This window comes from Podarcis bocagei (assembly GCF_964188305.1).
Source record: "Podarcis bocagei genome assembly, chromosome: 8".
Lineage (NCBI taxonomy): Eukaryota > Metazoa > Chordata > Lepidosauria > Squamata > Lacertidae > Podarcis > Podarcis bocagei.
Genome location: NC_138133.1, coordinates 92,739,976 through 92,760,805, shown reverse-complemented (window position 1 = coordinate 92,760,805; position 20,830 = coordinate 92,739,976). Strand labels below are relative to the sequence as shown.

The 20,830-nt window shown below is 46.9% G+C and overlaps 1 protein-coding gene across 2 annotated transcripts in view; it reads left to right on the top strand.

Moving 5' to 3' along the window:
* HSF1 (heat shock transcription factor 1) overlaps nucleotides 1-20,830 on the top strand; it is a 40,579-nt gene that overhangs the window by 2,050 nt on the left and 17,699 nt on the right. For both annotated transcript variants that reach the window (XM_081204734.1, XM_081204733.1), the window contains exons 2-4: nucleotides 10,272-10,380; nucleotides 11,274-11,410; nucleotides 12,848-12,972. In XM_081204734.1, the coding sequence (XP_081060860.1) occupies nucleotides 10,272-10,380; nucleotides 11,274-11,410; nucleotides 12,848-12,972 (371 nt within the window). The remainder of the gene's footprint in view (nucleotides 1-10,271; nucleotides 10,381-11,273; nucleotides 11,411-12,847; nucleotides 12,973-20,830) is intronic.

Genomic DNA, 20,830 nt, shown 5'->3' with positions numbered 1-20,830 from the left:
TATAATAATAATAATAATAATAATAATAATAATAATAATAATTTATTATTTATACCCCGCCCATCTGGCTGGGCCTCCCCAGCCACTCTGGGCGGCTTCCATAAAAACCAAAAATACAGTAAAATATCACATGTTAAAAACTTCCCTGAACAGGGCTGCCTTAAGATGTCTTCTGAATGTCAGGTAGTTGTTTATCGCTTTGACATCTGCTGGAAGGGCGTTCCACAGGGCGGGCGCCACTACCGAGAAGGCCCTCTGCCTGGTTCCCTGTAGCTTTGCTTCTCGCAATGAGGGAACCGCCAGAAGGCCCTTGGCGCTGGACCTCAGCGTCCGGGCAGAATGATGGGGGTGGAGACGCTCCTTCAGGTATACTGGACCAAGGCCGTTTAGGGCTTTCAAGGTCAGCAACCAACACTTTGAATTGTGCTCGGAAACGTACTGGGAGCCAATGTAGGTCTTTCAAGACCATTTGTGACCTTTTCCAATCACATAACCTCCAGTTTATATTTAGCTGTCTTTTTCAGTGTCAAGGTTGTGGTCAGAATTCCAAGCATTGTGGTTCCAGCACAGCTGAGTGAAGCTAGTCATTAGTTTTCGTGGGAATGTTTATGTCTCTTGCAGCGAGATTCAGTATCTGTTCTCCAGATTGTTCAGCTTTAATGCCAGGAGGTGTAGAGGAGAATGCATAACTCTGACCTCTTTGCTTCTTCTCAATTCTCTAAGGTGAAAGCGTGTAGTTAGATGCCCCCTCTCCCCCCACGGACATTCCTTTCCTACCGAAAGGCATATTGGGAATTCCTGTCATAAGGAGCACTTGCCTGAGTCTTAGCAAGAGGGCCACTGGGTGGCAAAGGGTGCTTGTTGTGCCCAGCTTATTCTGTTTCAGAGGCAGTGACACAGTACAGAACGCTTCTATGTAAAGAAATGAATCAGGAATATCCACAGTGTTCCACCCCATTGGAATACAGGCTTCCCTCAAACAAAGTTTTGTTGACTTTGCACATCAATCTGTGCATGTGTTTAGTTTGTTCTGAGGTATGTGTAGTTAGCAGTGCAACCTTAGTTCTTTAAACTTTTTGTGTCATCTCAGATGTTTGATTTAGGTTGAAGTCCTTGAGAGCAGGAAAGCAAAGCCTCTCATTCTTTTCTTCTGTACTCTTGAGGGGTTTCTGAAGTAAGCATCAACCTAATGAGAATGAACAGCTTAATTCAATACAGCGGGAAGTAATTCATGGAGTCCCAATTATAGGATTGATGACCTAATTATAGGATTGAAAATGTTGGTTTTGTACAGCCATGTTCTCATTAACATGAGGAAATAGTTGCTTGAAGAGGAGGGCAAATCCCACTCTTCTCTGTAAGTAAAAAAAAAATACTATTGTTGGGAGAGAATCACAGGTAGCAGCCTGTCTCTGCACCTCAGTTGCTGGGGAACTGTCGAGAACCAGCTCGACATCCGAAATAATCAGTCTCACACCAAGATGACTTGAAGAAAAAGCTTTGGCTTAGCCGTGCAATGTTTATTGTGTGTAGTAAAAATAATTCATCCTCTCTCCTCCTGCACAGCACTTGTTGTGTCTCGTACTCAACAAAGTAACAATCAAAAGGAATGCAACCTTGCCCCTGCCCGCAGACAAAGAGAGTCCTATGCTACGTGAGCCAATCATTTAGGTGTTCACGTGCTCATCATGCTCTTAGCAATATCTCGTGCTGTAAAATCACTCTGCAATAATAAGAACTCTGCTCATGCTCTTATGTACAAGCAATCATTTTCCCACAGGGAACAATAGCAGGAGCGTTGCGTTGTGTTGAGGTCTTACTTCTTGGGTTCTAAGAAGTTGGCTGCAGTGGTAACCAAATGGTGGATTACAGGTGAAACTCGGAAAATTAGAATATCGTGGAAAAGTTCATTTATTTCAGTAATTCAACTTAAAAGGTGAAACTAATATATGAGATATGCTCATGACATGCAAAGCGAGATATGCCAAGCCTTTATTTGTTATAATTGTGATGATTATTTCGTACAGCTGATGAAAACCTCAAATTAACAATCTCAGAAAACTAGAATATTAAATGAAATCAGCAAAACAAGGACTGCAAATAGAGCAATATTGGACCTCTGAGTAGTAGAAGCATGCATATGTACTCAGTACTTGGTCTGGGCCCCTTTTGCATCAATTACTGCCTCAGTGCGGCGTGGCATGGATGATATCAGCCTGTGGCACTCCTGAGGTGTTATGAAAGACCAGGATGCTTCAATAGCAGCCTTCAGCTCTTCTGCATTGCTCGGTCTTATGTCTCTCATCTTTCTCTTGCCATTGCCCCATAGATTCTCTATGGGGTTCAGGTCAGGCGAGTTTGCTGGCCAATCAAGCACAGTAATCCCATGGGCATTGAATCAGGTTTTGGTACTTTTGGCAGTGTGGGCAGGTGCCAAAGTCCTGCTGGAAAATGAAGTCAGCATCCCCATAAAGCTCGTCTGCGGAAGGAAGCATGAAGTGCTCCAAAATCTCCTGGTAGACGGTTGCTTTGACCCTGGACTTAATGAAGCACAGTGGACCAACACCAGCTGATGACATGGCTCCCCAAATCAACACAGACCGTGGAAACTTCACACTGGACTTCCAGCATCTGGCATTGTGTGCCTCCCCATTCTTCCTCCAGACTCTGGGTCCTTGGTTTCCAAATGAGATGCAAAAGCTGCTCTCATCAGAAAAGAGATTTGGGGAGCCATGCCATCAGCTGGTTTTGGTACATTTTTGAGCACAATTCAAAGTGTCAGTGCTGACCTTTAAGGCATTAAACTGCCTTGGCCCAGTACAGTGGTACCTCGGGTTACATACACTTCAGGTTACAGACTCGGCTAACCCAGAAATAGTACCTCGGGTTAAGAACTTTGCTTCAGGATGAGAACAGAAATCGTGCTCCGGCGGCGCGGCAGCAGCAGGAGGCCCTATTAGCTAAAGTGGTGCTTCAGGTTAAGAATGGACCTCCGGAACGACATAAGTACTTAACCCAAGGTATCACTGTATACCTGAAGGAGTGTCTCCACCCCCATCGTTCTGCCCGGACACTGAGGTCCAGCTCCGAGGGCCTTCTGGCGGTTCCCTCTCTGTGAGAAGGGAAGTTACAGGGAACCAGGCAGAGGGCCTTCTCGGTAGTAGCACCCACCTTGTGGAACAGCCTCCCATCAGATGTCAAAGAAATAAACAACTATCTGACGTTTAGAAGACATCTGAAGGCAGCCCTCTTTAGGGAAGCTTTTAACTACTGTTGATTTAATGTATTTTTAAACTTTTGTTGGAAGCCACCCATAGTGGCTGGCGAAACCCAGCCAGATGAGCAGGGTATAAGTAATAAATTATATTATTATTATTATTATTATTATTATTATTATTATTATTATTATTATTTATTTATTTACAGTGCTGCCAGATAGAGATGCTAAACTACTTGTGCTCTTTTGGACATCATACTAATATTAAAAGTTACTGGAAGGCAATTTTATAATATAGATAAAATAATAAATAAAAGAGTTATACAAATAATCCTGTATTCGTTTAAAAAAATAGTAGTGAAAGTCCATAACCCTAGTTAGGGGTAGGGGAAAGGGATTAGCTGCTCCCAGTATGTCTGATTACTTCAGAGGCAAGGTGGCTTAAAAAATTACAGAACTACAAATATAATGAAAGTAGTCATAAACAATAAACAAAACATCAAAAAGTACACAACCAAACAGAACAATTTCCACATAAATCATAGGATCCAAAATAAATATACAAAATATTAATATTGCCACCCCCCTAAGCAATACCCTAGTCCAGGAATGCTGCCTGTTTGTAACTTCTACTCAAGTACAGTGGTGCCTCGCAAGACAAAATTAATCCTTTCCGCAAGTCTCTTCGTCTAGCGGTCTTTTCCTCTTGCGAAGCAACCCTATTAGCGGATTAGCGCTATTAGCGGTTTAGCGGCTATTAAAGGCTTAGCGGCTATTAAAGGCTTAGCGGCTATTAAAGGCTTAGCGGATTAGCGGCTAAAAGGCTATTAGCGGCTTAGTGGCTTAGAAAAAGGGGGGGGAGCGAAAAAAAATCGGAACACTCGCAAGACGTTTTCGTCTTGCAAAGCAAGCCCATAGGGAAAATCGTATTGCGAAGCAGCTCAAAAAGGGAAAACCCTTTCGTCTAGCGGGTTTTCCGTCTTGCGAAGCATTCGTCTTGCGGGGCACCACTGTAGTGGTTTCTTTCTTTGTTAATCAAGTCATGGCTCTTCTGACTTTGGCAGAAGGTGTGTTAAGGCCGCCCATTTAAGGACGTTATCCAGCTGCAAAACTGGGTGGAGTGTGTGGAAGGTGCAGGGGCTTAGTTTTTGGCGCTATAACTGGTAGCTGGTAATTTCTTGTGTCTGGGGTTGGCCCACCATTACCACCTCTTAAGGCCTTCCCTTCAAAATGGCCTTGCCATAAGATTAACTGTTGAATAGGGGTTTAGTGGAATGAATACTTCTAGGTGTGCCTTAAAGACTTTGAGATGTATCCAGCATGGAATTCTGTTCCTTTTCTCTCCACGGGGTCTTCCAACAGCCACTGGAAGGAGAAGCAGACCCTTTGTGAATGTGTTGACTGTCTTCCTTGGCCTCCGTATGTACAGGGTTAGAAACCAGAGACAAGTATTCTTTCCGTCTTTATCTTCAGACTTCCCGGTCATAATTTTGTGGGCTGACCAAAGTGACAGCCGGTCTGGAGTTGATTTGTGTGATAGCTTCCATCTCAATGGAAGGCTGTCACTTTATAAATGTGCCTCCATTAATAAACTAGGAAGATTCCTTGCAGTCTTGATAAAATGTGGTGAACATATATGTTAGAAGTATCCCTTGTAAGCAAGGGGTGTATATTGTAAAGTGCCCTGTGAGTATGTTACTAATAATTGTGTATTGATTGGCAAGCTGACACCTTCAGCAGCTAGCCAGCTCCATCAGGCTCCTCCAGCCTCTGAACTATGCCAGCTGGTCAGTATAGGAGAAGTTGGTGCCTATGTTTTGAATTTTATTTTCCTCTTCCTCCTTGTCCCTTTTCCTTTGTGTGTTGTGTATTTATGTATTTATCATATTAGCCTGTAGGTAGGGAGTGTCTTGTTTTGATTTCATGTAAGCTGCTCTGGGAGCATTTTTGGCTGAAGAACAGGGTACAATTACTCTAAATAAAATAATAAATATACTATTGCTTACTAGCATGGCCTCTTCACATGGTCTGTGTCATATGCCAAACTAAGTTTTACTGACTTCATGTAGCTCTCCCAAGTGCCTTTATTGACTCCGTCAATCTGAGGTCGGCTGCAGCTTGCCAAGATCAAAATTTAGAAATGTACCCTAAACCTGGATGTTAGATTTCTGACTCATCTACCTTATTGAAGTTTTGATTGATGGTGACAGATAATGTGCAATGGATTTTAATTTCAAAGAGTTCACACACCCCTGTTTTGGCAAGGCAGCCAAAGCAGCTAAAAATAAAAAAAACCAAGTTTAAACTGCAACCAACAAAGCAATAAACAAATGAAAAATGAGAACAGTGAAAGGCGGCAGCAGCAGCACACGCACAACACCAGACCAGCAGGTAAAAATTAATCTGCAGAAAGTGAAAGCAAGAGCACCACAAACCAACAGTTTCCACAGGCCAAGCCAAAAGGCAAAATTCTTAACAAATGATGAGGCCGGGTGGATCTTCCTTGATACTTTAGGCATTCATAAAGGCAGATGTCACAGCCAAAAGGCCCTGCTGTGTGTGATCATTTTTTCAGGGTAAAAATGGAAGGTTAGGTGGAAGGGCGACAGGGTGGATAAAAATCAACAAACAAACCCAAAAACCAGATTTTTAAAATTTAAATCACATTTTTAAAAATAAAATGCTTTGGGAGGAAAAATCTTTCTAAAGATAGTTTTCTATTTAAGTTACATTATAGTCCAAATGTTTAAATTTTTTGGTAAATGAATTTTCCAGAGGTTTCTGTAAGATTATTTGGGGCAGTTGTAAATATTAAGATTATACCAGCAAGAATGAGTCTTTCTGTAAAAAAGTCTTACTGACTAGTGATTTAAATCAAATCCATCCTGGAGGGAGAATTGACATACATTCAAGACTCTTCAGCTGAAAAAGTCTTCCAAAGTGGCTTACAGTGATTGATAAGAAGGCAGTCTTCTCCCTCAGGCTCACAATCTTAAGACACACAGCAAAAGGGAAACAGACTGGAAGGGATAATGAAAAAAGTCAGCTCAGGCACTCGTTCTTAGTTACAGAGGTAAAAATGTAAAGGTAAAGGACCCCTGGACAGTTAAGTCCAGTCAAAGGTGACAATGGGGTTGCGGCACTCATCTCGCTTTCAGGCCGAGGGAGCCAGCGTTTGTCTAGTTCAGGGGTCTGCAACCTAAGGCCCATGGGAGTCGTTTAACCGGCCCATGGACCCCCACCGCCCACTCGGTTGGCTCCCATGCGGCGTGCTAAACCAGAGCAGAGCGGAAGGGACTGCCTTCCGCGACGTTTGCCAGCTTCCCCTTGGCTGAAGGAAGCTCCTGCAGCCAGTGGGAAGCTGCGCATGCCTCCTCCGCACCGGAAATAGCGTTTGCGCATGCACGCACACTCCGGCCCACCGCAGCGTCTGCGGGATCGTGAACTGGCCCAAGCCACAAAAACTTTGCCGACCCCTGGTCTAGTTACAGAGACCTTGTAGTGAGCAGCAGGAGTGAAACGATTTGGAGAGGACCCAAATGTTTGTGGTCTTGCAGCAGAAGCAAGGAGGAGGTCCTGAAGGCTGCTGCCCCATCAGTCTGATGGAATGGAATCTATGGTGCAGTTATTAGATCCTTTTGGAGATCCTTTTGGAACTCTTCACCTTCTGTCTTCATTTTATCACCTCAAACAGTTTGGTATTATCAACGCACTTGGCTGCCTCACTTCTCACCCCTAGCTTTAAGTCCTTTGTGAACAAGTTAAGCACCGCTCTCAGTACTGATCCTTGGGGTTGGGCGGGGGGTTTACTTGGACTCCTTGCCTGCAAAAGTTAGTTCAGGCGCAGCAATCTGCTCTGCATCTTCCGCTGTGAAGACAGATGTAAATAATTCATTCGGCTTTTCTGCAATCTCCTTATCCGTCTTCAGCACTCAGATGTGATCCAAGGGTTAAACTGCCCCCCCTACCCAAAAAAGTGGGCCAGTAGGAGAGAATAATAAGAGGTGTTTTTGTTTGTTTTTGTTTTTTAGTGTTTCCCAAAATTTCCAGGTTTTCCTTGGGGAATAATTGAAATAATCCTCAGGAAAATTCAAGAAAACTTTTCCCCGTTTTAAAATTTGTGTTTTCCCCCTTCTGGGCCCTTCACATCTCACCTTCTGCAGAGACTGGCTTTGCTGTCTTTAAAATGACAGAAAATGAAAAACTCGGCACCTTGTCTCTTCCAGCATCAGGCTGCCCTGTCCCTCCAGACTCTTGAATCTTGGCTTTTTCAGAAGGCAAATAAGTGGACAGTGAGACCCTGGTTATTGTTGGCTTTTGGTATTGAGTGATCTAAGGCCATGTGCGTACTAAAACTTTGTACAGCACCTCATTATTTTAGGCACTTCGTGTAGCAAATGGTATTTATTTCCACTTGAGTCAGTGGTGTTCTGATCCTTTCAAGCTGGAGCCTCTTGTGTGGATAAGCCCACATCTGGTGTTTGGAGGGACTAGGAAGAGCCTGGCGTAGATGTGTGTGGGGGGGTGTGACCTTGCGCTTGGGGGCAATGTGCCAAGTGATCCTTTTGCTAGCGGTGGCTCCAGAGACGGGGCTCTTGTAGCAGTCCCTCGCCCAGGGTAGGCAGCCTTGGAGAGGTGCAGGGCTGCATGTGAGCAGGGCTTTGGCGGTCGGTGCATCCTTCTCTGCTGCATTTTTGGGTGGTCCGAGATGCCGTCCTCTTGCTCTGGAGCTAGCACGCTTTTGTTGCAGGGTTGTGATTTGTCTACAGCTGGTCTGGTTTGGTTCCCACCTATCCTAGTATTGGCATTAGCTGGTTTTGTTCTCCCACCATATGGAATTGTCTTAAAAAGAAGATGACTCAGTGGCAGAGCTTTTTCCTGCCATGAAAGAAAATCCAGTTGTAAAAAGCCTTTCACTATTTTATATCACTCTGCCAGATTGAAATTTCTCTCTCTCTTTGTCTCCTGTAGAGACTATTATATTTTGATAATAAAATTCCTGCTATGTGAGACAGAGAAGTCGTGTCATCTTGCTCAGTAAAAATGGTTGCATGCCTTTCGCATAGCCAAAGGTTGAAATATTGCTCCTGCTGGACAGCTTCTAGTCTTGAGGCAATTCTGAGCTGGGATGGCTATTGTCAAGCTGGAGTTCCTGGGCAGCCCTTTGGCTCAAGTGAGCATGCAGGAGGGAAGGGAAATTCCTCAAATGAAGGAAAATGTGGTTAAGACAAAACAAAAAATTGCAATCAAACCTTGGTTGTCGAACGGAATCTGTTCCAGAAGCCCGGTTGGCTTCTGAAAGGTTTGACAACTGAGGTGCGGCTTCCGGTTGGATGCAGGAGCTTCCTGCACTCAAGCGGAAGCCTTGTCGGATGTTTGGTTTCCAAAAAACATTTGAAAACCAGAACACGTCTGAGTTTTCGGTGTTATTTGACTGTATATGGAGAAAGCAGAGGGCAAGAGGAGGCCTGTGGCCACCTGCAGTGCATCAAGAGATGTGCTGTTTGTGGGCACTTCTCAGTGCCTTGCTCCAACTCCCCTCTGCCCTCTGTCTTTGCATCTCCAAAGAGAAGGCATGCCAGTTCTGGATAAGAGAGCCCCAGTTAGCTACTGCCTTGGCCAGTGCACTCAAGTAAATCTCAAGGTTTTAGCTTATCCGTTCTTCACATGGGGACACACTGAGCGGACCACAGGCACTGTTGGGTCCCTCACTACATAGGTCTTTCCCTGGTCTGCCGTGGAGCTAAGAAACTTGGCTCCTGTGTACAGTGGTGCCCCACAAGACGAATGCCTCGCAAGACGAAAAACCCGCTAGACGAAAGGGTTTTCCGTTTTTCGATGCGCTTCGCAAGACGAATTTCCCTATGGGCTTGCTTCGCAAGATGAAAATGTCTTGCGAGTCTTGCGATTTTTTTCGCTCCCCCCCTTCTAAGCTGCTAATAGCCTTTTAGCCGCTAAGCCTTTAATAGCCGCTAAACCGCTAATAGCGCTAATCCGCTAAGCCACTAATAGGGTTGCTTCGCAAGATGAAAAAACTGCTAGACGAAGAGACTCGCGGAACGGATTATTTTCGTCTTGCGAGGCACCACTGTATGTAGTTGAAACTCTGGGGCTGCCGTGCGATCCAGTGGGGTTGGCACCAGTTAAGGAATGTTGGGTGAGTCAGCCACACATTCTTGCCGGCTGCCTTGCCTCTCTGTCCTCCCCTCTTGCTCCACCCTCCAGCTCTTGGGAACTCTGTGGCTGAGCTAGGAAGAAGGCTGAGGCAGTTAAGATCAGCAGATGCCACACAATCTTCTAGTCATTGACATGGACTGCCTTTTTGCCTCATCTCTCTGCCCACTTTGCCATAGTTACAGCAGGTGGGTTTTTGCATCTGGCAGGCCTACGATACCTGCTCAGCTCCCCCTGCAAATCTGTGGTCAACCCTGTGCCTGTGTGGATTTCTCAAAGGGCTTTGGCTCAGGGGGTTCCTCAGGTTTAGCATACTAAACAAGCCACACTGGCGTTCTGCACAGGCCTCCTGAAGAATCCTATTGGTCAAATCTTCATATGGACCAAGAGTAGTGTAGAAATAGGAAAGTTTTGCTGGGGGGGGTAATGGAAAAATTGAACCCCCCCCCCAAAAAAACAATTCTTCTGGGTTTTTTCCAGGCGTTGACATTTCGAGAGTGATGTGTGAGCAACCACGCCCATTGTAAAGGGTGTAAAAATCCACTTGTCAGGTGACTAAGCCCAGTGTACCCACCCTTCTGCTTCCCAGACTTCCCAGTTTCTCATGATTGAATGCCGTGATCAGTGATTACCTGCAACCACTGTGGGCTTTTATGTTTTGCCCTTGTGTGCACTTAAGTGGCTGCCATGTGGTTCTTGATTGCCTGAATCTGGCCCCTATTTCTACTGGCTGAAGGCATAGCCCTGTTTTCACATCCGTCGGTGCCTGAAGGGCGACTCCTCCGTGTGGGGTTGCCAGCCATGGGGGCCAGCCCAGCTGCTTGAGGTCAGTGGCAGTGCTGCCGCACAGCCTTGCTCATCTCTCTTTCTGTTGTTGCAGAGTGGAAACAGCTTCCATGTCTTCGACCAAGGCCAGTTTGCCAAGGAAGTCCTTCCTAAATACTTCAAACACAACAACATGGCCAGCTTTGTCCGGCAGCTGAACATGTGTAAGTATATTCTTTGTTTGGTGCACAGTTTGTGCGCTTGACTTCAGAAGTCTCTTGCAAACACGAGGGGCTTGCCTGGAGGTAGGGTTAGGGCACCTTGGCAGTTTGTCAGAACATGAGCTGCACCGTGCAGGACTTGTGGGCAAAAGTGCTGGGGCTTCTCAGACTGGCCTAGTAGCTTCTTCAGGTGTAGTGAAGAAAAAAGTGACGTCCTCTTCTGCCATACGGCGGCTCATCTTGGCAAAATTACGTTAGGATTAAATGTTTGGCACTGTTAACATAGAATTGGCATTGTCTACGAAAAGTGTCTGGGTTAAAGGAAAGGTTGAGTACCAGGCCTGCAAGCAGGACCGCAAGGGGCCTGTCATGGAGGAGCTTGTGCCTCCTTACGTGGGACTCAAACAGGAGGTAGCAGGTTCATGGAGAATATGACTGTGAGCAGCTAATGGCTCTAAATGTGAAAAACGAGAACTCCCAACTTCAAAGAGGGCGTATTCTGAGTTCTAAACAGGAACGTCCATCACTGCCTGTGGCCAGCCAGGTGCCTCGGGGGAGACGAGTTTGGACTAGGTGAACCGTGCTCTGCTCTAGCAAGGCAATTTGTGTTTCCTCCTCCTGGAACACCTGCCTTGCATTTTGGGAGCTGAGATCATTCGCTGATGTGCTATTTTGTATGATTCACTTTGGAAAGTTGGCTCAGGAAAATGACAGCATTAAGCAACCTGCAGACTCAGCAGATACTACTTTCTGGTTCTGATGCTGGGGGAAAGCAAAGTCTCGGAGTTGGGAGGTCCAGTTGCCCTACAGGCTTACGCTGCATGTGAAATACAGGCTGGCTTCTCCAGCATTCCCCTGACCTTCTTGCCAACCTGCTCTGCTCCTTTGCCTTCCAGATGGCTTCCGGAAAGTAATCCACATCGAGCAGGGCGGTCTGGTGAAGCCCGAGAAGGACGACACTGAATTCCAGCACCACTACTTCCTCCGCGGCCAAGAGCATCTCCTGGAGAACATCAAGAGGAAAGTCACCAATGTGAGTCCTCCGTAACAGTCGCTGGCCCAGATTCAAAGGAGCTTTTGAGGAACAGATGGAATGGGATGGAAACAGCACTGTTTCTTTCAGCCATTAGCTGCCTTGGTGCTTCAGGATAGTGCAGAGAGCAGATTTCTGCTTCTTCCTTCTCAGTGTTTTTGGCTATTGCCTTGTCTTGTCTGAACTTTGGTTCAGATCTCCCAATTTGAGGTGGCCTGTGATAGGCACCTGGGTGGGTGAGTGTGTGCGCATGCATAAGTGAGCGCACAGAAGACTGTGAACTTGCCAACGCGCCACCTCCTCCTGTGTGCTTCTGTGTATGGCAGGAGGCCCTGGCAATCTCTCCTCTTGTTGAACTTTTCTTTTTGCACTGCTTGCCTTGCTGAGCAGCCTGGAAGTCCCTGGCTCAGCTGAAGCCATCTTGTAGGCTAGGATGTCTTGCATATCATGTCACGTTAATCAGTGCACCTCTCTTGCATTGAGAATGCTCCCTAAATAAGCCTGTCTCTAAATTCTACAGTCTGTTGGCTGTCCTCATGTCTCTTCAGTCTCTGCTTATCTGTAGTGCTGCTTGTTCATGTAAAATGTTCACCAGAAGCAACAAACCGTGTTCCCAAAATTGTTTCATGAAAGCAGCAAATAGCTTTCTCTCTGCAACTGAGATTAGCGGTTCTCCTAACTGAGGAGAAGGCAGAAGCTACACAGAACCCTTACCTATGTGCCCCTAAGTTAGTTCTTGGTATGAGCTTTCGTGTGCATGCACACGAAAGCTCATACCAAGAACTAACTTAGTTGGTCTTTAAGGTGCTACTGGAAGGAATTTTTTTATTTTGACTATGGCAGACCAACACGGCTACCTATCTGTAACTGGAACTATGTGCCCCTGTTTCCATACTCTCACTGCTCTGACCCCCACTGTTCAAACTTGCTTGTTTCTGTTACTTCCCTGAGCCATACCCCCTGAGCCATGCTTGAGGGTGTTTTTTTAACAGTCAAATGTGTGTGTGTGTGTAAAATTGCAGCACACACACACACACACACACACACACAGAGAGAGAGAGAGAGAGAGAGAGAGAAAGAGCGCGCGCTAGAAAATTCAGAAGCACATCATTCTTTCATGCAGTAGCCAAGGTTGGATAGCAGAGTGGCAGTGCATGCTGGGAAGCACAATCAAATAAAATTACACTTCAGTGAACTGTGTGCTTGCCTTCTTTGCTGGCAAATGGGTGATCCTACCACCTTTTGAGATGGGCTCAGGAACCGCCTTTGCCAAGGGGTGCAGTTTATATGGCATTGGTCTTCAGCAGCTTTGTTGACTCTGACTGCCGCTCTCTTTGAGAAGAGGCAGTGCACACTCTGTCTGTGATGCTCAGCCAGCTATTTTCTCGTTTGGAAGCCATGAAGAGCCGTAAGTAAGAAATCTTCCTCTGCCTGCAGGTATCTGGCATAAAGAATGAAGATATCAAGGTTCGTCAGGACAGCGTGACAAAGATATTGACTGATGTCCAGGCAATGAAGGGCAAGCAGGAGAACATGGACTCCAAGCTGATAGCCATGAAGCAGTATGTGCAATGCAAGGCGCAGGGGGGAAAGGGTATTCTGGGTTTGGGAGGGGGGGGCTACCTTGCTCTGTGTTCTAGCACCCTCTGCTGGCAGGTAGCATAATATGCTAACCTCCTGATTGCTGCAGGAATTGAACTCACTCCTTAGCAAACTTTCTTGCCCGGTGATGGACTGCCATGTTTTTGTCTTCAATTCTCTCACCCAGCATGTTGAATTTTCAATGCTAACGTTGTCTCTTCCATCTAGGGTGGTGTATCACCCATTAGCCGCCAGGGTAGCGTTAATAATAGCAAAGCAACTATTGATGCACCCATAGCACAGTTAAAATGACAAGCGGCAACCACAGTTGTTAAACTAGTTAGCAGCCCTTCTGACATGTCCTTGCTGTGTAACTTGCAGCACTTTACCATGTGGACTTTGCCCTGTTACTGATCAGTTTTCTTCTTGTATGGTAGTGCCCTTGTTAAGAGAAGAACAAATACTAATTTTTAAAAATTACATGGGCAGCTAAGATTAATTCTTTTTACAAATTAAACTCTTGGTGGAACAGTGCTGCTTTATTTTGGCACTGACGGATAGAGGCACAGGCTGGTTCCAGCTTGGGAAAGGCCTTCTTTTAGAGCGCCATAGTTGTGAAGGGCAGGGGAAAGGCATCTGCACTCAGCATGTCCTGCTTGTGGGCTTCTGCTTTCTGTTTGGCCACTGCGAGAACAGGATGTGGGACAAGATGAGGAGCCCCCTTCGCCCTGATCCAGCCCCAGGGCTCGTATGCTCTCCACTTGGAGTTGACAGAGCAGGGAGTTTCTTGCCTGTGTGCGACAATTGCTTAACATTTGCTTATCCCAGGCTATTGAAAAATTTGCCTTGCCTTCTCTCCAGGCACAGGTGGAAGGTGAGGCATGCAGTGAGCTGCTGGCGGTTGGCAGTTTGCGTTCTGGCTCAGTTGTAGGGGAGACCCAGGAAGGAGTGTCTGACGTGTTCCCTTGGGGAGTGAAGCCTCGAAAGGAGGGCTTAGCTTGCACCAGAATTCCCCAGAGCACCTTTTCCTGCACCCACACATTTGAGAACTTAAAGGAAAGAGTTCTGGAGCCCAGGGGACATTTCTTTAGGCTGGTTTGATGGCCAGCACTCCGTTCAGCAATGAAGCCCCGCTGTAAATCATCTGCAGCTGCAGAGGATGGCTCATATCGGTGGGTGGGGGCATGAAGGCAAAGGCTTGCAAATCCCACTTTTCCTGGAAGATTAGTCAGTGGCTTGAAGCAGCAACCCCTTCCTGTTTTATGGCTGCTGTGGTGCCCCTCCTGGCAGCTTTGGGCCCAGCTGTTCTCTTGCCAGGACAGGAACCCTGATCCCTCCAGCCATAAACAGCTTGACTCCCCGCCCATGGAATGTGGAGCTTGATGACCACTCGGTCTCTTGAGTCATCCAGCCTTGCGGCTTTCTGGTGGGGCTTTTGCCATTCTGAATAGTTGCTGGCCAAGGTCAGGTTTTGCCAAGCTGCTTGAAACCACTTACAGAAGGGAGGGTATTCCAGGCCGACTTGTTGCCTGGCTGCGCCCTAGAGTTCCTCTTCAAGCCCAGAGACCAGGCCTGCATGCTTCTTGCCTGCCCACAGTGGTGCTGCACAGGGTCATTAGTGTGGTGAAGCTTGGCCTCCCTGTCTTGGTTAGACTGTGGTGTCTGGGAATTAAAGGCTTCAGTACCACCTCCCTATCTGGCAGAAGAAAGAAGCCCAATGGTGCCTTTTCGGAACCTCATTCTCCTTGGTGTAGACCCAGGGGTGATTCAGCTCCACAGTGATTTTGTTCCTGCTCCACCAAGACTCTGCCAATTTCGACAATAACTGCAAAAAAGGGAAAACAATATTTCAAAGTACAGTGGTGCCTCGCAAGACAAAATTAATTTGTTCCGCGAGTTTTTTCGTCTTGCGAATTTTTCGTCTTGCGAAGCATGGTGTCGGAAAAGTTTTGGAAAAGCTTCAAAAATCGCCAAAAACCTCAAAAAAGGCTACCACACCGCGTTCTATGAGTTGCTCCTCGAAGTCAAGTCGCAACTGTATTAACGGTGTTAAGAAAAAGGAAACAAACTTGCAAAAAACGCAAGACATTTTCGTCTTGCAAAGCAAGCCCATAGGGAAATTTGTCTTGCGAAGCAGCTCAAAAACCGCAAAACCCTTTCGTCTAGCGAGTTTTTCATCTTGCGAGGCATTCGTCTTGCGGGGCACCACTGTAGACTCAGTACAGGGTTTGGCAACTTGCCTCCTCCCCTCATCATCAGTTTGAGGCTGTGATGAGTGGGCAAGGGAAGAGGGGAGTGAGTTGCCGAACCCCTTCTCATCTGTGCAGGAGGGACAGTGTGTGTGCTGGTGTGTTTCTGCCCGCGTGTGTCTTGTTTGTATATGGTCCTCATGTAGACAAGGAAATGGCTGACTTAAGAGGTCAAAAAGCTGAGGGGGTGCTTTCTGCTGTCCGTAGAGGGCACAAAGCCTACTTGCTTCAGCATAAGCTCTTGAGGAGCCAGGAGTGTGAAGGTTTGTTAGCGGTGCTTCATCTTGGGCCTCCCCTCTGGCCAGTCCAGGGTTGTAGCAAACTCTCACGGGCCCCAAAGAGACAAGCCTTCCCAGGGCAGTTTCCTGGGCTGATTCTTCTTAGCTTCTGCAGGCCGTGCAGAACTACTGACTGCTGCTGTGGCCTGCGCAGGCCAAGCCAATTGCCGGGAGCACCTTGTTCTCACTGTGCAAAATCACAGTGCCCCGGAAGAAGGACAATACCTACAGTGGCCTTCTTGAGTTTAGTGATCCCGAACTTGAAGGGTCTAAACGCAAGATCCACATAGGAAGATTGGCCCTCCTTTTTGTTAAAGTATTCTAACACCATCAGTTCAAGTGGCACCTCATGGAGTACAAAACAGAAAACTGGTCCCTCATTAGCCCCCCCCCCTTAAAAAGATCACTGTCTTTGGTTGGGAGGTAAGGGAGAGGCTGGCCTAATGTGGGATGGCTGTGAGCAAGTCCACCTCCACATAGCTGGCCTTCTTTTTGGTATGTCCCACGGAGGAGCTTACAATCTTCAAACAAAAACATCTTGGAGGTCCCGGGCCACAGGGAGGTTAGGCTGGCCTCAACCAGAGCCAGGGCTTTTTCGGCCGTGGCCCCGATCTGGTGGAACGCTCTGTCACAAGAGACTAGGGCCCTGTGGGACTTGACATCTTTCCGCAGGGCCTGCAAGACGGAGCTGTTCCACGAGGCCTTTGGCCGAGGCACTGTCTGACCCCCTCCTTTGGTAATTCTTTTAGAACTCTAGCCCAATGGTTGCCATCAATTTGATTTGAACTGATTTTATAACGAATTGATTTTAGAATGCTGTATTATTTTACTGTTGTTAGCCGTTCTGAGCCCAGCTTCGGCTGGGGAGGGTGGGATATAAATAAATTATTATTATTATTATTATTATTATTATTATTATTATTATTATTATTATTATTATTATTATTATTATTAAAATTGGTAGCCCCATGTTTTGGCGTGCATCTGAAGAGCTTAGGTGCTGCATCCGACCAGTGGGCCCTCTGGGGAGACCACAAGCAGGACATGCGCATAAGAGCACTCTGATGTTTCTCAGCGTGGCATTTAAAGCGCTGGATGTTAAAAAAAAGAGGGGGCAGGGGAGATCTGAAGGAATAAAGTGTTTGTAGTGAAAGGTTGGATGGGCAAATGCAAGAGGCCATTTTGGCCCAGGGGGGCTTTTAAAGCCCTGGCTTCGAATCCTGCCCTGACTGCGAAAGGGAATGTTTTTATTGTCCGCCTCCCTTGCACTCGTGTAAAGGCCGATGGGCCTGCACCTTGTGGTGCATAGTGCTGTATAGGAGATGTTAATGTTTAATAATTAGCCAGTCCCTCCAAAGCCAGAACAACACTTAGGGGGCTGCTGTGGGGAAGGCAGGTGGGCTTTGGGGGCCCAAGCTTGGCAGCGCTTTGCTTTGGAAAATCTCCCTCTCGGCCTTTGAGAGCGTCAGCTTCCGCTGGCCTCTCTTTCCCCTTCCTATGTTTTCATTTGTTTTCAATCCCTAACCACCTCCTAAAAATGGAATCTGCGAGCCAGAAGCTTCCTTTCAGGGATTTTTTTTTTAAGTTTGGAGCGGTTGTGGTTTTGAACCTGATAGCTGCCTTTTAAAAGCTGCTGCTGGCTCTTTTATCACGAGACGTGTAGCTCCTGAGCTTGATGTCTCCTAGGTGAGCCTAGCAAACGCTTCCTGGGGGTTTGGGAAGCCAGACTCATGTCGAATGCAGGACTAATGGCCTTAGGCCCGGTTCCAGATCCCACATCCAGCTGGGCTGAGGGTGGTGAGGGAAATGGCACCAGGTGAGTGGCGTGCGCTCTGCTTTGGTCCTCTTGGCTGTGGAACCATCCTTGCAGTGGTGGGGCAGCACCTGACACTCAAAGTACGGCATCGGGGTGGGGCGTTTCTGGTGACTCTCAAGATGCTGCTGGACTCCAACTCCCAGCATCCTCCCTGACAGCTGGCCAGGCTGACCAGGACCAATGGGGTGGCTTGGAGCCAATCAGCGTTTAGAGGGCGGCCATCCCTATGCTATGGACATGAACCCATTTATTCTGGCCTTGAGTGGAAAGTAAATCCACATATCACTATGACTATGTAACATGTTTATGACCTGCCTGGAAATTGCTAGTTAGTGTATGAGTGTTTTGCTTGTTGGCTTGATTTAAATGGTATCATTTATGTTATTGTAACCAGCCCTGGGGTCTCCTGCTGAGGGGTGGGATGGTGACAACAACAACAACAACAGACTCTACCAAACTTCCAGTATAGGAGTCAGGGTGGATTTCATTTAAATCAGATCGATTTAAATCAGTAAGACTTGATTTAAATAATTATTTTACAGAAAGACTCATTCTTGCTGGTATAATCTTAACATTTACAACCAGATGAAGGCTTCATTTTTGGAAAAATAAATTTTTTGCAGTTATCAAAAATCACTGATTTGGTTATACTACTAGAAATACATAGACAGATAATTATGAAATTATTGTGAGGTTTAATAAGTTAACTGTGAACGCTTATTAGTTGACTGGCAAGCACTTCAAGGTCTCGCCAAAGACTTAACAGATTTAGTAAGTTAACTGTTTATATTTGGACAACTTTTCTGCTGCACTTTATTGGAAGGAGAAAAATAATAATTTCCTTAATAACAATTTAAACAATTTATTTAACTAAAACAATAGCATTATAGCACATGTATCCATGTTTGTTAACTGATGTGGTTAAACATTTTTTAAAAAAAAAGAACTTAGACTGAGTTTTAGCACACATGAAAAACTTAAAACAAATCCTTATTTCCTGATGAATAGCCTTTGGACTATAATGTAACTTCAAGAGAAAACTATCTTTAGAAATATTTTTCCTCCAAAAGCATTTTATTTTAAAAATCCAATTTAAATCAAAAATTCCGATTTTTTTTTAATCATTGATTTTTATCCACCCTAATAGGAGTATTTTGGGGGGATAACAAAAGAAAGGGTGCAGATCATTTTAAATATGATAGCTTTGATAAGTTCACCACAAAGGTGGCGAGATTGGGGAAGGTGAAATCAGCCGGTCCTGCCGCTCTCTCTCTCTCTGGTCTCTGAATCCTCGCAGGCCTTTCTTTCCAAGCAGGAAAGCGAGGCAGGAGGGCTCTGGTTGGTCTTGCTGCAGTGTCTCCTCCATGAGCCTAATTCTTAACAGATTTCTGGGAGCGGGGGCCGAGCGGGGTGAGTGCACCTGTGTTTACGGGGGCCTTCCCCCAGCCGCCTTTGGGGGCTCCGTTTAGCTTGGCTCGGCATGTCGAAGGCCTGCCGCGGGGACGCCGCAAGTACTTCCTCCTGGCCAGACTGCGTTTACAAGGCCCTGCCGTTTTTACAAGGCCCCCGTCGCCCACAGAACGAGGAGGTTTAAAATTTCTCTTGGTAAAAATAAATCCGAGCAGACACCCTTATCTGGCCTTCTGCCGCCACCATCCTCTTCTTCCCTGCAACGGAATTAGTTTCCCTGATGCGGCACCTCTCGTCTTCCTCCTCCCCCTCCCGCTAAATCATACCAAATAATAATTCTGACCTGTGTTGCTCTCTTTATGGTTCCAAAAGCAACAATATATATTATCCTTCTGACACTCACCAGAGGGGATATTTTTTGCGCTGGAACATTTGCAGAAAAGATTGTGTCTGTCAGTAACGGGCTGCAGAAAAGCTGAGCTTGGGCCTAATGGAGCCAGAGAAGGGATGGCCAAGCTGGAGCCGCCAGCCGCCTCGGAAATGCCTCATTAGAGGAAGCTGCCGGCCTGCAGGGACCCGGGGCCCGAAAGCAGCCTTGGCTAGCCGTGGACAAGCAGGAAAAGGAAAAAGGTCTAGGCTGGGAGCGGTGGCGTGAGGGTTCGCTGCTTCTCCCGACTCCCCTTCTGCGTGCAGATTGTGTCCTGATTGTTGGTTTAAGCCGGTGCTTCCCCTGCCCTCTCGGTTCAATCAACTCATCCCCAGGGCCCCTGACTGTATAAAAAGCATTATTCAGATCAGTGGTTTGCACAGCCCACTAAGGAAGATAATGGCACAATAACATTCAAAACAGTCACAATGAATTGCACATTTATTCCAAACCCAATTAACACTGTGTAATTAAATTAATTCAGTTAACTTGATCCAGTGATACCAGCTTTTCAAAGTCGGATAGCCACTTCCCCACTCCTGCCCCCTCACCTCTTAGCACCTCCCTGGGTACTCACCCCCAGGGGGCGCTACCACCCACTTTGGGAACCACTGGTTTAAGTGGGGGGTAGAAGGGGATCTCTGGGGAAATTCTCCCCCCCCCCCATGTGTGTGCGCGCACATGCACTGCTCAGTGGGTTGGATCAAGTTTCCAGCTGCCAATTTCACCACTTTTCAAGACAAGCCTTTTGAAAAGGAGGCTTGGCCTGGCCTTTGCCAGGATCAGCAGCTAGCATCTTGAGTTGCCCGGTTCTCTCCTTTAAGACTCCCCCCCCCCCGCCTGCTGCCCCCCAGGGCAAGGAAGGAGGCTTCCCTGCCGGCACTCTGACGTGTGCTGTGTTGAGAGAAGGATCCCGTCACGTAAGAGGAGCCAATACCCTGCCTATGCAGCTGGCTGAGGTTTGGGAATGAGACATCACTTGCAAGGCCTGGACAAGGGGAAGAAGAATCGCTGTAAATCTCAGGGAAGGGAAATAAATGCCTTGCTTCCATTAAGGAGGTGCAGGAGACTGGAGCGCTGGCGTGGAGGAGGCTCCCTGGCCTCTTCCTTTCCAGCTGTCTCCTATTAATAAGGCTTCGTCCTTAAGAAAACTAGAGTGGTGGCAAGGTGGCCTCCTGCCTCTCTGACACCACTCTAGTTTTCTTAAGGATGAAGCCTTATTAATAGGAGACAGCTGGAAAGGAAGAGGCCAGGGAGCCCCGGCCCCCTTGTGCACAGAGGGTCAGAGTTGTGGGGCTCCAGCCTTGCCTAGCCAAGGAAGGTGGCTGGTCAGTTGTCTTCTTCCCTCTCCCCCCTGGCCCATGTTTCCAGGTTCAGCCTTGCTTGTCAACAGCTCCAATTAGCTGGAGCATCTGTAGGTGCATATTGAAGGCAGGTGAAGCTTTCTGAATGTTGGAAGGTTCTTCATGCAGCGCAAACCGTGGAACGCCTTCTCCCAGGAGTCATTGGTGGCTACCAACCCGGACGGCTTTAGGATTAGGCAAATTCATTAAGGAAAGGGTTGTTGAAGGCATGATAGCTGTTCTGTGCCACCAGGATCAGAGGCAGCAGTCCTTTAAATCTCAGTTGCTGGAAACTGCTGGTGGGGAGTCCTTTGGG